This window comes from Pongo abelii, chromosome 18 (assembly GCF_028885655.2).
Source record: "Pongo abelii isolate AG06213 chromosome 18, NHGRI_mPonAbe1-v2.0_pri, whole genome shotgun sequence".
In the NCBI taxonomy this organism is placed as follows: Eukaryota; Metazoa; Chordata; class Mammalia; order Primates; family Hominidae; genus Pongo; species Pongo abelii.
The window spans coordinates 16,950,858-16,967,236 of NC_072003.2; the positions used below are offsets into that span (position 1 = coordinate 16,950,858).

The 16,379-nt window shown below is 50.2% G+C and overlaps 1 protein-coding gene across 1 annotated transcript in view; it reads left to right on the forward strand.

Annotated features, from left to right (window-relative positions):
* LOC129047196 (uncharacterized) overlaps window positions 1–16,379 on the forward strand; it is a 155,029-nt gene that overhangs the window by 93,067 nt on the left and 45,583 nt on the right. Inside the window, exons 38-43 of the mRNA XM_054534755.2 lie at window positions 3,649–3,842; window positions 9,443–9,751; window positions 10,535–10,770; window positions 10,853–11,014; window positions 11,621–11,698; window positions 15,759–15,966. Of these exons, the coding sequence (XP_054390730.1) occupies window positions 3,649–3,842; window positions 9,443–9,751; window positions 10,535–10,770; window positions 10,853–11,014; window positions 11,621–11,698; window positions 15,759–15,966 (1,187 nt within the window). The remainder of the gene's footprint in view (window positions 1–3,648; window positions 3,843–9,442; window positions 9,752–10,534; window positions 10,771–10,852; window positions 11,015–11,620; window positions 11,699–15,758; window positions 15,967–16,379) is intronic.

Genomic DNA, 16,379 nt, shown 5'->3' on the forward strand with positions numbered 1-16,379 from the left:
CTAGGGTCCAGGGGTGACCACTTGGGTTTAAGTCCCAACTCGGCCACTGCTGCCTCTGGGACCACTCTCCCTTCTGTGCCTCAGTTTCTCCACCTGCCTCTTAGGGTTGTCCTAAGGATGAACTGAGTCCTGCATGTGAGTTCCTAAAGCCAGGGCCAGTGAGCATGCTCAATAGCTGGCTACCATCTTTGCTGCAGGTGTAATCAGAAAAATCAAACTCTTTTCTGCTCCTATCCTCTTAATGCTCAGTACAGGATAATTCTGTGGCCAGGAGCAAGGGGGTCTTTTTCCCCATCAAGCAATTCTCTGGTGGACACTAACTCGGTGTCCTACAAATTATCTCAGTTCTGACTCTATATACCTGGAGGTAGCATCAGACCCCACAGGTTAAGTGTGCAAGACTGCCCCCAACTTTAGACACCATTCCCCTCAGCCTCTCTAGTAGCTGGAACTACAGGCTTACCACCACACCTGGCTAATTTTTGTACTTTTTTTGTAGGAACAGGGTCTTGCTATGTTGCTCAGGCTGGTCTTGAACTCCTGGCCTGAAGCAATTTTCCAGGCTTAGCGTCCCAACGTGCCAGGACTACAGGCATGAGCCACCCTTTATACATTATTATACATTATTACTTATAGACTATTATAATTCTTTGTGTTATATACCATGAATGCTCTCATAACAATGGAAGAACCTAGGTTCTGCTGCCCACTGTGCTTGGTGAGTGCTCAAGAGCTGGAGTGGCTCGGGAGGGCTTCCTGGAGGAGGGATCCTCCCCCTCACTGAGGTTCCTATAGACTCTTCCTGTCCTCCCTCTGCTTCTGAGCCTTCCACTGCCTCCTGACCAACTGGCTGTAACTTGGAGGTCCCCATAACCTCCTCCCATCTTGTGTCTGATCATTCGTAAAAATGGCTCACAGAACTCAGGGAAACATTTTACGTATATTTATTCATTGATTATAGAGGATATGATTTGAGAACAGCCAGATGGAAGAGACGCTTAGGGCAAGGTATGGGGCAAGGGGTGCTGGGCTTCCCTGCCCTCTCCGGGCTCACCACCCTCTGTGTGTTCAGCCCAGAAGCTCTCTGTGAACCCCATGGTTCAGGGATTTCTATGGTGGCTTCATCATGCAGGCATGACCGCTTATTAACTCAATCTCCAGTCCCTCTCCCCTTCTCAGAGGATGGGATGTGGGGCTGAAAGTTCCAACCTCTAATCATGGCTTGATCTTTCTGTTGACCAGTTCCTGTCCAGGAACCCACCAAAAGTCACCTCATTAGAACCAAAGATGCTCCTATCAAGAAAAGAGACTCCCTAGTTCCAAGGGATTAGGAGCTCTGTGTCAAGGATTAGGGGCAGAGACCAAATATATATTTCCTATTACATCACAATATTCTGCTATTTTGAGTACTGCACATTCTGGTACAAACTGGGTCTCCACTAAATATTTCCTCTGCAATCCCATGTTTGTTGCAGCCTTGGCATGGATTTAAGGAGACCTGGGCTGTGGGCATGGTCCTAGATAACCTTGTCCTCAGAATTGTCACCACAGCTGTCTGTCCATTCACCTGTCCACCTGCCCATCCTTATCCCCAGTCTGAAAAGGATTTGAGGCAAATTATTAAAATGTACCTTGTTCTAGATCAGGAGTTGGCAAACTCTCAGTAAAAGGCCAGATGGGAAATATTTTCAGCTTTGTGGGCCATATGGTCTCTGTTGCAACTACTCAACCCTGCCACTGCGACACAAGAGTGTTGTAGACAATTCATAAATAATGGGCATGATTGTGCTCCAATAAAACTTTATTTATAAAAACAAGGGGTGGGCCAACTTTGGCCCACAAGCTGTAGTTTTCCAACCCTTGTTCTAGATTTTAAAAAGATACACGAGGAAGCTAGGGGGAAGGGAAAAGAAAAATAGGAAAAATGGGAAGCTGCTCAAAGTAGTTTCAGTAAACAAAATTCATGCCATGAGTTCCTCTGTGTTATTTAGAGCCCAGCTGAAGATTTGGCTCTGAGCTTCCTAGCAGCCAATGCAAAGAGAGAAACCAACAAGTAGTAGTATTTGCAGTGGCCCTCAGGAAGTGCACACACACAGTCCACAGCTGTGTACCATGAAATGCATGGCTGATCTTGTTCCTGGTGGTGAAGGTCAAGGGAAGTCTCTCCAATGGTGTCATGTAGGAACTCACTGTGTGATGACAGGAACTGTGTCCCCTGCCCCAATTTTCCAGCAAGTTTACCAGCAAGCTTCTTGGGGCTGTTCCTTTTCTCACATTTATCAATCACTCATTATGACCCTGGAGCAGGAACCTTATATTCCGAAGTTCGTTTAATTCTAAACAACCCTATGCTTTAGGTACTGCTAACTGCTTATTTGAGCTTTGGGCATATTACTCTCTCTCTACCTGTTTCCTCATCTGTGTATTAGGGATCATAATATTCTCAAAACTCACAGGGCTTTTGTAAGGAGTCAGACAATGTGTCTAAAGTGCACAGTGCATGGCAGAGTGTGTTGGTTAGATGTTGCTGTATAACAAGCTACTCCAAAGCACAGAGATTAAAGAACAGCCATTTTGTTTGCTCATGATTCTGTGAGTCAGGAACTTACACAAGGCTTAGGCAGTTCTGTTCTGTGTGGCTTTGGCAGTGGTCATTCTCTGGGACTCTTGGCTGACATCAGCCTTCAGCTGAGTCAGTTCCCAGCCAGATGTGTGCATGGGCTGAGGACGGGGGTGGACTGGGAAGTCCAGGAAGTCTTCCTTTGCATGTCTGGCACCTCGGTGCTCTTCCATGTGCACCCCCCTCTCTCTTTTCAAGTGGCTGCTTGGGCCTCCTCACATCATGGCGGTCTCAGGCTGGTCAGACTTCTTACCAGATGGGTGGGTTCTAAGAGGCAGCATTCACGTGAGAAGGTGAAAGTTGCAGATCTTAGGGCCCAATCTTGAAAGTTCTGCAGCGTCATTTCTGCCACATTCTACTGACCAAAACGTAGGTCACAAGGCCAGCCCTGATTCAAAGGGAGAGGACATAGATCTCACATGTTAATGCAGGAGTGGCAAAGTCACCTTGCAGGAGAGTATGGGAAGAGCTGGCCATAGGAGCAAACACACTGTTTCATACCTGGTTGAGTACCTGTCAGTATCAATATCAATATCAGTTCAAGGCCAGGCACAGCAGCTCATGCCTGTAATCTCAGCACTTTGGGAGACCAAGGCGGGCAGATCACCTGAGGTCAGGAGTTCGAGACCAGCCTGGGCAATGTGGTGAAACCCCATCTCTACTAAAAATACAAAAACTAGCCAGCTGTTGTGGCGGGTCCCTGCAATCCCAGCTACTCAGGAGGCTGAGACAGGAGAATCGCTTGAACCCAGGAGGCGGAGGTTGCAGTGAGCTGAGATCGTGCCACTGTACTCCAGCCTGGGTGACAGAGTCACTCTGTCTCCTAGGAAAAAAATAAAAATAGAAAAAAAAGCTCGATATCAGTATGTCCACTTTATTCTCCGCTTTGCAGAAGGAGAAACTGATGCTCAGAGAGGTTATGTCCTTGTCCCAGGTCATCCTGTTAGTGGGCAGCATCATTGAGATTAGAACCCAGGTTTGCCTGACTGCAAAGCCCATGATCTTAACCCCCTTACTTCACTGCCTAGGATTTGGCTGTTTTCCAAGGCACTGCTGGACCAGAACACAGCACAGCTGCTCCTCAGGGCATCAGAGGAATGGAGGGGAGGCCGGATTCTGACCTTCCAGAGCCAAACCCGGCACACGGTGGCTGGCTGGGCAACGATGCCCCACCTCCTGACACTCACAGGAAGGCTGAAGCAGAAGGAGACGCTTCAAGAGGGTGAGGGCCTGGGGAACACCATGCGGGCAGTGGCAAGCACTTTCTATGAAACTGCAAGGTAGATTCAGTTCCACCCAAGTCCAGTGATGCTCCAACTCCAGCATCTCACACTGGCATGTCCACAGGTTTAGATAAAGGGATATGGATGATTCCCCTTTGTGTGAAATGAACATGCATTCTGACAAAGAAAATCTGCTCACTAAAAACTGAATAGGGTCCCTTATGCAGGACTTGTCAGAGCCTTTAACACGCTAATGGACATTGTATATCTCCAGGAGCGAGAGTTGGGTGCAGGGTTTCCCAAGCATATTTTTTTGGAATACCTTTTATTTTGACATAACACTAGACTTGTAGAAAAGTTGCAAGAACAGTGCAAAGAATCGCACAGGCCCTTTGCCCAGATTAATCAGTTACTAACATTTTACATTTCCTTTATCATTCTCATATTCATATTCTCTCTATGTGTACGTATATTTAACATATTATTTTATTCCTGAATTGTGTTTTCCTAGATTGCAGACATGATAATTCTTTTTTTTCATTTTCTTTTTTGAGACTGAGTTTTGCTCTTGTCCCCCAGGCTGGAGTGCAATGGAGCAATCTCAGCTCACTGCAACCTCCGCCTCCCAGGTTCAAGCGATTCTGCTGCCTCAGCCTCCGGAGTAGCTGGGATTGCAGGAACACAGCATCACACCTGGCTAATTTTTTTTGTATTTTTAATAGAGACGGGGTTTCACCATGTTGACCAGGCTGGTCTCAAACTCCTGGCCTCAAGTGATCGATCTGCCTCCGCTCCCAAAGTGCTGGGATTACAGGTGTGAGCCACCGCGCCTGACAGTTATTTACATTTTGAAGGGTACAGGGCAGTCATGTTGTGAAACAGCCCTCTGTCTGTTGGTAGAAAGCCTGTTGGTAGGACACCACAGAAATGAGGCAGCCTCCTGTCAGGTGGCACCTTCTGTCTGTTTGTCCAACGTTGGTGACATTAGCTTTGATCTCTTGATTAAGTTGGGGTTGCCAGGTTCCTTGCCTGTAAAGCTTTTAGTTATTTCCTTTGTAATTAATAAGTAATTGGGGGGAGATACTTAGAAGTCATGTAAGTATTCTATGTTCTCATCGAATTGTGACCCTCGTAGTTTTAGCATCCACTGATGATGCTTGTCTGAGTCTGTTACTGTTATGATTGCCAAATGGGGATTTTTCTAATTTTTTTTTAAATTTATTGCTTACAGGCCAGGCATGGTGGCTCACGCCTATAATCCCAGCACTTTGGGAGGCTGAGGCAGGCAGATCACTTGAGGCCAGGAGTTCAAGACCAGCCTGGCCAACATGGTGAAACCCCGTCGCTACTGAAAATACAAAAATTAGCCAGGGTGGCGGTGCACGCCTTTAGTCCCAGCTCCTCAGGAGGCTGAGGCATGAGAATCACTCGAACACAGGAGGCAGAGGTTGCAGTGAGCCAAGATCACACCACTGCGCTCCATCCTGGGTGATAGAGTGAGACTCTGTCTCAAAAAATAATAATAATTCATTGCTTAGGGAGAATGCTCTCCCTGCTTACTCCCTTTGCCCTTCCCTTCCCTTCCCTTCTGTATTAGTCTGTCCTTGCAATGCTATCACATCCTGAGAGTAGGTAATTTATAAAGACGTTGGCTCGTAGTTCTGCAGGCTGTACTGGAAGCATGGTACATCTTCTTCTCTGCCAGCACGTCACAGGGCCAGAGCAGGATTAAGAGAAAGAGGGGGGAGCTGCTACACAAGTTTAAACAACCAGATCTCACTATCGAAAGGACAGTACAAGGGGATGCTGCTAAATTGTTTATGAGAAATCCGCTCCCAGGTCACCCAGTCACCTCCCACCAGGCCCCACCCCTGACGTTGGGGATTACAATTCAACATGAGAGTTGCTGGGGACACAGGTGCAAACCATATCACCCTCCTTCTTCCTTTCTTAACCTCAGTAGGGACTCATGGATTCTTATTTTATTCAGTAATCTGTCATAATCATTATTATTTCAGTGCCCGATTTTTCTTGGTTTCCCCCCCTGGGAGTCCCTACAAGACAGCTCCTCCCCCTCCCCTCCCCATTTCCCAAACAAGGTTTCACGAATATAGAAAAGTTGAATTGCACGTGAATTATAACCTAAATGTTATAATTGTTTGCATTTTGTGTTATTTTCTTTATCCCCTATCCACTGTCCATCTGTCAGAGGTGTGTAAACCACAGCAACCCCATCTTGAATAGGAGCTGGGTAAAATGAGGCTGAGACCTACTGGGCTGCATTCCCAGGAGGTTAAGGCACTCAGTCACAGGATGAGACAGGAGGTCGGCACAAGAAGCGGGTCATAAAGACCTTGCTGATAAAACAGGTTTCCATAAAGAAGCTGGCTGAATCCCACCAAAACCAAGATGGTGACATCCCACCAGAACCAAGATGGCGACGAGAGCGTCCTCTGTTCGTTCTCATTACTACATTCCCACCAGCACCATGATCGTTCACAAATGCCATGGCAACATCAGGAAGTTACCCCATATGGTCTAAAAAGGGGAGGGTTGTGCCGGCCGCGGTGGCTTACGCCTGTAATCTCAGCACTTTGGGAGGTTGAGGCAGGTGGATCACCTGAGATCAGGAATTCGAGACTAGCCTGGCCAACATGGTGCAACCCCATCTCTACTAAAAATACAAAAAAAAATTAGCCAGGTGTGGTGGCACATGCCTGTAATCGCAGCTACTCAGGAAGCTGAAGCAGGTGAATCACTTGAACCTGGAAGGTGGAGGTTGCAGTGAGAGATGACGCCCCTGCACTCCAGCCTGGGCAACAAGAGCGAAACTCAGTCTCAAACACAAAGGGGAGGCATGAATAATCCACCCCTAGTTTAGCATATAATCAAGAAATAACCATAGTAATGGGCAACCAGTAGCCCTTAGGGCTGCTCTGTCTGGAGTAGCCATTCTTTATTCCTTTCCTGTCTTAATAAACTTGCTTTTGCTTTGCACCATGGACTTGCCCTGAATTCTTTCTTGTGGGAGATCCAAGAAGCCTCTCTTGGGGTCTGGATCCAGACCGCTTTCCTGTAACACATCCATCTATGTTATTTTTGATGCTTTTCAGAGTGAGTTGTAGACATCAGAATGCCTTAAACCCAAATGGATTATCACACACGTCATGAACTAAAGCTCAAAATTTGCTTACAATTCTCCCTGCTCTTAGTCTCCTTCCCTTTCTTCGTTCCTCTGATGTAAAATTTACATAAAAAGAAATGTGTACATCTCAGCTGGGAGCAGTGGCTCACACCTATAATCCCAGCATTTTGGGAGTCTGAGGAGGGCAGGTTACTTGAGGCTGGGAGTTTCAGACTAGCCTAGGCAACATAGGGAGACTCTGTCGCTACAAAAATTTTTTAAAAATTAGCTGGGCATGGTGATGCATGCCTATAGTCCCAGCTACATGGAGGCTGGGGTGGGAGGATCGCTTGAGCCTGGGAGGTTGACATTACAGTGAGCCATGATTATGCCACTGCATTCCAGCCTGGGCAACAGAATGAGACCCTGTCTCAAAAAAATAATCAAATTAGTGTCTAGTGGTTTCTCCTTGTGGCTTTAATTTGCATTTCCCTGTTGATGAATGATGTTGAGCACTTTTTTTTTTTTTTTTTTTTTTTTTTGAGATGGAGTTTTGCTTTTGTTGCCCAGGCTGGAGTGCAATGGCGCCATCTCAGCTCACTGCAACCTCTGCAATTCTCGTGCCTCAGCCTCCTGAGTAGCTGGGATTACAGGCCTGCATCACCATGTCTGGCTAATTTTTTTTTGTATTATTAGTAGAGATAGGGTTTCTCCATGTTGGTCAGGCTGGTCTTGAACTCCTGACCTCAGGTGACCTGCCCACCTAGGCCTCCGAAAGTGCTGGGATTATAGGTGTGAGCCACCGTGCCTGGCCAAGCACTTCTTCATGTGTGTTATTCATGTAGCTTCCTTTGAGACAGGTCACATCAATTTTTTTTTTTACCCATTTATTAAATTGTCTTTTATTGAGTTGTAGACACTCTTTATATATTCTGGAATAGAATATTTTCTTCCATTTTGATTTTTATACCTTTTTGTTTTTTTTTTTGAGTTGAAGTCTTGTTCTGTCGCTCAAACTGAAGTGCAGTGGGATGATCGTGGCTCACTGCAGCCTCAAACTCCTGGGCTCAAGCAATCCTCCTGCCTTAGCCTCCCAAGTAGCTGGGACTCCAGGTACATGCCACCATGCCCAGATAATTTTTTTTTTTAGAGGCGGGGTCTCCCGTTGTTGCCCAGGCTGGTCTGGAATGCCTGAGCTTAAACAATCCTCCTACCTCAACTTCCCAAAGTACTGGGATTACAGGTATGAGCCACTGCACCCAGCCTGGGCTGATATTTTTATGCCATTTAGGTTTTTTTTTTCTTATTGCAGTAGCTAAGAAATAACAGTATATGATGTTGAATAAATATGCTAAGAGCAAAAACTCTTACCTTGTTCTCAATCTTACAAAGAAAATGTTCAAAATTTCCACGAATAATTTTAATGTTTGCTATTGGTTTTGCAGAGTTTTTTTTGTTTTTTAGAGACAGAGTCTTGCCCTGTCTCCCAGACTGGAGTACAGTGGTACAATCTCTGCTCACTGCAACCTGCAACCTCCGCCTCTCAGTTTCAAGCGATTCTCCTGCTTTAGCCTCCCAAGTAGCTGGGATTACAGGCATGCGCCATCACACCTGGCTAATTTTTATATTCTTAGTAGAGACAGGGTTTCACCATGTTGGCCAGGCTGGTCTCAAACTCCTGACCTCAAGTGATCTGCCTGCCTCAGCTTCCCAAAGTGCTGGGATTACAGGCATGAGCCACCGCGCCTGGCCAGTTTTTATTCTTAAGAATGGGTGTTGAATGTAGTCAAATGCCTTTTCTGAATCTAGTACATATTCATAGGGTTTTTCACTTTAATTTTGTTGATAGAGTGAATTAAATTGGTCTTCAGTGTGAAACCAACCTTGCTTTAGTGGGATTCCCTGCATTTTTTCATGTATTTTTCTTTCCTTCTATATGTAATTGAATTTGGTTTTCTAATACTTTGTTAAGAAAGTTGGTGTCTGTTCATAGCACTATTGGGTTGTAATTTTCCGTTTTTGCAAAGCTCTTGTCAGGTTTGGTATGAGGTTTATGCCAATTTCATAAACCAAGTCGAGTATTCTCTTTTCTTTTCTGAACGACTTTGTATGAGATTGGTGGTGATGTTCCCTAAACGTCTGATCGACTTTACCAGCGAAGACGTCTGGAGCGTTCTTTGTGGGAGTTTTTTGGAAAATGTATAGAGGTATATAAATATATAGCTCTATATTTATATAGAGCTATTCAGATTTTCTGAATTATTTTGTGAATTAGCTCCCTTGATTTTCAGAGTATCCTGGGAGGGAGCTGGTGTACTTTGATGGATTTCACAAATGCGCCATTTCTGACATGAGTTACAAGTGCGACATCGTGAATCTAGCAACTTCCTACCCCCAAATTCTTTTCCCTCCTCTCCAAAGCAGCTCATTTCCCTGAGCTGCCCCTGCTCTGTTCTTCTCTACCATCCTCTGCAGGCACCCTCAGGGTCACTGCTGACTCAGCTGAGCTGGGCTTCCTCCTGCGGGACAAGCATGAGAAGGCAGGGAACGACACCAGCGTGCGCAGCGTGACCTGTGTCCTCGTGCAGAACAGCAGCCAGGCCTTGCCTGGAGAGCTCCATCTGAAGGGCCGGCTGCAGGTCCAGACGAGGAACCTGAGGGCCCAGGCCAGCATCCAGGCCCACGCGGCCAGCCTGGCTCTGGGTGGCGCCTGCTCCTGGGGCCCCGGGCACAGCCAGCTTGCGGGTGGCCTGACACACAATATCAGCACGCTGAGTGATGCAGGTAGTATGAGTGGTCCAGGCAGAACAGCTTCTTCCTCCAACACTTTTAAGTCCTGGAGCCAAGGCAGGGGGGATAAATGAGCCTCCAACCCCCAGATTCACATTCCAGCTTCATTTCTTTCCCCTGCTGGCTTCCCTGGCACACCTGCGTCTCCTTCCCCGGGCCGTGATTCAGCCAGAACATGCAGGTTCGGGACACCAGTTGTTACCATATTGACGTGCTTCAAATCAGATGGTGACAGCCCCTGCCACCAGCCCCCTCCAGGCCTCCCACCCCCTATTCCCTGGGACAGCTCGTGCAGCATGGACACCTGGCCTAGCCAGGACCCCAAGGATGCCCTCTGGGACCAGAGCTATGAAATAATCCCAACAGCCCCTGCTCAAGCTTCTCAGATGTTCCCTCCAGGCCTGGAGGGGCCCCCAGGTGCAGCAGCAAGGGAGGACACATGATCAGATCCCTGTTTCCCTCTGAGATTTGGGCCCTTTCCTCGGGGAGCTGGAAATCCTAAGGGGACATGGGTCTTAACACCGACTGCGTGTGGCAATTGTGCTGTGAGGTTGGGTCACATGAAATCGCCATTTCTGTGAAATGTTGACAGTTTCAGATAGCTTAACCTGGCATATTGGGGGCAGTAGGACCTGGAGCTGTGGGGCTCGGGATTCTCTAGAGAGCAGGTGTGCTGGCCAGGCTCCTGTCATGTTCCCATCCTGACTAAATGCAGTGGACTGGGCTGAGTGGTCTCTGGGGCTCTGCCCACTCCTGCCCACTGGCCTCTTCCCCCAGGACTCCCCTCCAATGCAGGGATGCTCCTGTTTCTCACCCACGTGGCTTCCAACTGCTCAGCACGCCTGGCACTGCGGAACGCGGGGGGTCAGCTAGACGCTGCCCTTGGCCTGGAGGACCTGACCCCCGAGTCCCCGGGCCTCCAGCTCCATGCCAGCCTCCGTCACACCCACACCATGCCCAGCCTCAAGCACTGGGGCCTCCCCTTCTCCTTAGACAGCCATGGGCACTTCCAGGTGAGTGAAGAGGGGGCTGCCCCTGGGCCCTCTCGGGGGACAGTGGGTCCCAGGGACACCCAACAGCTTTGCTTCTCCCCAGAGTGTGGGACGCAGTCTGGCGGCCGGGCTGACTGTGAACATGGATGGCGAGCAGCTCCGCGCAGCCTTGGAGAGGAAGGCAGAGGGTGGCCGCCAGGGGCTGGTGCTGGGGCTTCACCACGGCCTCTCAGGGCTGCAGGGCACCCTGCCCTCCCAGCTGGAGGTGAGTGGGTTGGGTGCCCACGTGGGCCAGGTGCAGCCTGTACAAGGCCCTGCCTGGTGGAATGAAGATGGTGGAGGGCCTGGTCCCTCAGTTCCTCCCCGGGGCCCCTACCCTGGAGAAGCCCCACACCCGCAGCTGTCTTCTTCATTGTTCTCAGAAATGAAAAGCAGGAAACCACCTCGGTGCCTGTCCCTGAGGGTGGCTAAACCGTCCATGGTGGGAGAGGGAATGTGAGTGAGCAGCGCTCCTGGCCTGAAGCCAGGCTGCACCATCGCTGACTGTGTGACCACACGCAAGGTGCTTCCTCTTTCCCTGACTTGCGTGACTCAGTTTCCTCATCTGCCACCTCCCCCCATGGTTACTCTGTGGTTCAGTTAGCACCGTGCCTGGCGTGGAGGCCCCGCATGCTGGGAGCTCCGTTTACCTTCATTGATGATGATGCTGTGGCTTCGCCCTCAAGTCTCTGTGCAAACCTCTCTTTGGGGTTATTTGCCCACGGTGGCTTCTCCAAAGGGCGGCGGGGTCAAGTGGGATCTTGGCACCCACGACAGTTCACTCTGGGGTCAGGGAAGAAGCCAGCCCCTTCCCACCCACTGGTCTCTGTAGGTCAACTGCAGTGGAGACGCCTCGCCCACCCAGCTGTTAGGACGGTGCCGAGGGGACATCGCTGGGCAGCCTCTTGAGGTATGGGGTCTCTGTCCTGGGCTGGATGGTTGTGGTACATGGTGGGCCTCTCCAGGGGGGCTGGCACAGCCTGTTCACAGGGGCTGCCTGTGGTGTGGCCCGGGGCTGAGGTCGCTGCCAGGAGATACTCACATGGTCCCACTCCTTCAAGACCCCCCACATCCCTGGTGACATGCACCTGGACTCCCAGTTCCCAGGGGCATCAGCTCAACCTGACGGTCATCGAGTGGTCCCATCTGCAAACACAGGTAGACATCAACCGGGACCCAAGGGTTGCAAGCCCACCTCTGTCATGGGCAGCTGGGTCAGTGGGCAGCTGGACTGGTGGTCGGCATGTCCTGGCATCGTGAGACAAGTAGAGCGTGGAACTCAGGGCTGGGGTGCAGCTCAGCTCAGGTGGCTTCAAGCTCTCTCTGCCGAGGGTGCAGGCAGGAAGCACAGTGCCTTTCTCCTTGTCCTGTCTGCCGCCCACCACTGCCACCTAAGCGTCACGGGCTCAGGCATTTCTGTTTTGTGCAGGGTAGTATCCCCAGGTTTAAGACGGGGCCTGGCATGTAGCAGGTGCTCAGTCAACATTGTTGACCCATGAGTAGCCGTTGCTGCGTCATAAAACAGGTGACATAAAACAGTGAGGGGCCTCACCACCTGCTGCGTGCTCAGGCAATGATCGCAGCTGCTGCCGCTGTTGCTGCTGTTTCTTTTCCTTTCCTTTCCTTTTTTCCTTTCCTTTCCTTCCCTTTCCTTTCCGTTCCGTTCCGTTCCATTCCATCCTTTTCTGAGACGGAGTCTTGCTCAGTTGCCCAGGCTTGAGTGTAGCGGCATGACCTCAGCTCACTGCAACCTCTGCCAACCAGGTTCAATTGTCTCCTGCCTCAGCCTGCCAGGTAGGTGGGATTACAGGTGCCCGCCACCACGCCCAGCTAAATTTTTGTATTTTTAGTATAGACAGGGTTTCACCATGTTGGCCAGGCTTGTCTTGAACTCCTGACCTCAAGTGATCGGGCTGTTTCGGCCTCCCAAAGTGCTGGGATTACAGGCGTCGGCCATGTACCCAGCCTGTTCCCGCTGTTTCAATGATAAACCTGCATGTGTTGGGTACAGGGGTTGCAAACTCGAAGACTTTGGGGGCAGGTGGAGAACTGAAATGTGTCACTGGGCTGTGTGGGGGACTACAGAGTGTGTGCCACGTCTCAAACCCTCCACATCATATGCATCTTTTCACATTTCTTGTTGTAGTAAAATATGTGTAATAATGTAAAACCATTTTAAAATATACAACTCGGGGATGCTACGTTCGTTCACACTATTCTACAATCATCGGTGCTTGCAAGTTCCAGAACTTTTCAACACCCCAGTGGAAACCCCATACCCATCAGCTGTCCCTCCAATCCCCTCCTCCCTGGTCCCCAACAACCACGAATCTGCCTTCCATCCCTATGCGTTTGTCTGTTCTGGAAATTTCACACAAACAGAATTATACAAGATGTTGTATATCCCAACACTTTGGGAGGCCGAGGTGGGCAGATCACTTGAGGTCAGGAGTTTGAGACCAGCCTGGCCAACATGGTGAAACCCTGTCTCTACTAAAAATACAAAAAATTAGCTGGGCATGGTGGCGCATGCCTGTAATCCCAGCTACTTGGGAGGCGGAGGCAGGAGAATCGTTTGAACCCAGGAGGCGAAGGTTGCAGTGAGCCAAGATTGTGCCATTGCACTCCGGCCTGGGTGGCAGAGCAAGACTCAGTCTCAAAAAAAAAAAACAACACAAAAAATACCAGCGTGAATGACCACATAAAACTTATCAGCTCAAGGGCCACCAGTTTGCAACCCCTGGTCTAGGGTTGACTGGACCCTGGGAATGCCTACTCCTGGGGGGGGAAGTCCAGGGAGCCAGCTGTGTGGTGACGAGGGCTCAGGCCTCAGTTTCCCCAGCTCTGCCCACTGCGGCTGGGGTCAGGGAAGCGCTCCGTGGATAGTGACAGAGAGCTCAGCCCTAGCCTCTCTGCTGTCACACTGAGTGTCTGGATCTGCCCTGAGCCTGAGTGCCTGGGGCCCGTCTGACCTTGGCGCCATCAAGGTCAGCAGTGACACCAGGAGAGGCCTAGCAGGCAGGCCTGGGTGTGGCCCAGTGTGGATGGGGACAGTTTGGCAGAGCTGGCCAGCAGTACAGAGCCCCCTGAAACTCAGGACAAGTCCAGCCTTGGGTCCTGTGCTGTCATCCCAGAGGGTGGGTGGCATATGATCAGAGCCTAGCAGACCTGGACCTCCTGTGGGGTCCCACGGCAGAGGCGGCCGTCTTCTGCCTAGAGTGGGGCTTCCTGCACACCCAGTACACAGGCATAACCGGGGAGGACGTTAAAATGCAGGTTTGATTCAGCAGGTCTGGGGTGGGGCCTGAGACGTTGCATTTCTCAGCCCGGGTGATGCAGTCATGGCTGGGCCGCTGCTCATTCTTTGGGTTGTAGGGGACCAGGGTGTCCTCTCCCCCTCTCTCATTCCTGCTCCTTTATGCCTGGGTAGCTCCTTCAATAATGGTGGTAGAGGTGGTGGAGATTTCACTGAAAGTTTTTTTTGTTTTGTTTTGTTTTGTTTTGTTTTTTGAGACGGAGTTTCACCCTTTCGCCCAGGCTGGAGTACAGTAGCCTGATCTCAGCTCACTGCAACCTCCGCCCCCTGGGTTCAAGAGATTCCCCCGCCTCAGCCTCCTGAGTAACTGGGATTATAGACACCCACTACCATGCCTGGCTAATTTTTGTATGTTTAGTAGAGATGGGGTTTTGCCACGTTGGCCAGGATGGTCTCAAACTCCTGACCTCAAGTGATCTGTCCGCCTTTGCCTCCCAAAGTGCCAGGATTACAGGCATGAGCCACTGTGCCTGGCCTCACTGGAGGTTTTACTGAGACAGTTGTGGGGTGGCGTGGGAGGGAATTACATCTCACAGCAGCCTCACTGGAGGTTTTACTGAGACAGTTGTGGGGTGGCGTGGGAGGGAATTACATCTCACAGCAGCCTCACTGGAGGTTTTACTGAGACAGTTGTGGGGTGGCGTGGGAGGGAATTACATCTCACCGCAGAGTTTGGGAAACTTTTCCCATCAAGGGCCAGATAGTAAATGTCTTAGGCTCTGTGGCCCTGCAGTCTCTGCCACAACGCCTCCATCCTGCTGCTATTGTGTTGTGAAAGCAGCCACGGGAATGGGACGTGAACATGTTACCGGAACGGGATCTCGATCCAGACAGACCCCAAGGGAGGGTTCTTGGATCTTGTGCAAGAAAGAATTCAGGGCTGCTGGTTGCCCATTTTTATGGCTATTTCTTGATGATATGGTAAACAAGGGGTGACTTATTCACGCCTCCCCTTTTTAGACAATATAGGGTGACTTCCAGACATTGCCATGACATCTGTAAACTGTCATGGTGCTGGTGGGAGTGTAGCAGTGAGGACGACCAGAGGTCACTCTTGTCACCGTCTTAGTTTGGTGGGATTTAGCTGGCTTCTTTACTGCAACCTGTTTTATCAGCAAGGTCTTTATGACCTGTATCCTGTGCTGACCTCCTATGTCGTCTTGTGTCTTAGGATGCCTAACCTCCTGGGAATGCAGCCCAGTAGGTCTCAGCCTCATTTTACCCAGCTCCTATTCAAGATGGAGTTGCTCTGGTTCAAATGCCTCTGACAAACAGGCAGGGCTGTGTTCCAATAACTTTATTGACAACAACAGATGTATGCTGTGGTTTGCAACCTGTTTCGCACCAGCCAGGACATCTTGGTCTTCCCAAAGTCTTTCTCCAGCCGTCCTCCCCGGGCTCACTATCCCCTGCCTGTCCCGCTTCCTGATTGCTTTCTCTGTGTTTTCTCTGCGGTCTCCTGGGTGCACGTGTAATTAGCTGCAGTAACCACGTTGGTCATCAAACCTGCTCCTTCAAGAGGGTTTGAGTTCCTCCCACCGCAGCAACATGGATGGCACTGATAACCCCAGGGTTTGTGGGAGCCAGTGCCAGCTTGACCCGGGCTGGCTCTCTCTGCACAGGGCGGTCCGGTATCTCCTTGGTGTCATTCCAGGTCTCTGTGGACATTCACAATGGCAGCTCCGGCTTCGAGCATTCTGGACGCATCCTGATGGGGCCCACATTCCTCAACTACTCTGTGAGCTGCTGTTACCATGATGGGCACCTGGAGCTCTCCGGCCGGAGCTGGCACAACAGTGAGGCTTTGTTGTGGGCGGGGTTCCCAGGCGAGGCCTGCCTCAGCGCTGAGCTGCAGATACACGGTAAGGCACTCAGCGCACAGCCCCGGGACTGGCGAGCTGGCTTCCTCCATGCCTGGGCCAGCCCAGCAGCCCCAGGCCTGGACCCAGGTGGCATACCCATCAAGCCCAGTGTGGCTCTGGGCTCCAGGACAACCAGGACAGCCTTGCCTGTCAATGACCTAACTCCCGAGGCAGGTGGATTAGTTTTCTAGGACTTCCACAACAAAGTCCCACACACTGGATGGCTTAAAACATAGAAATCTTAGCTAGGTGTGGTGGCGCACGTGTATGGTCCTAGCTACTCGGGAGGCTGAGGCAGGGGATCGCTTGAGACAGAAGGTTGAGGCTGCAATGAGCTATGATTGCAACACTGCCCTCCAGCCTGGGTGACAGAATGAAACCCTGTCTCAAAATAAAAACAAAAACAATCAACA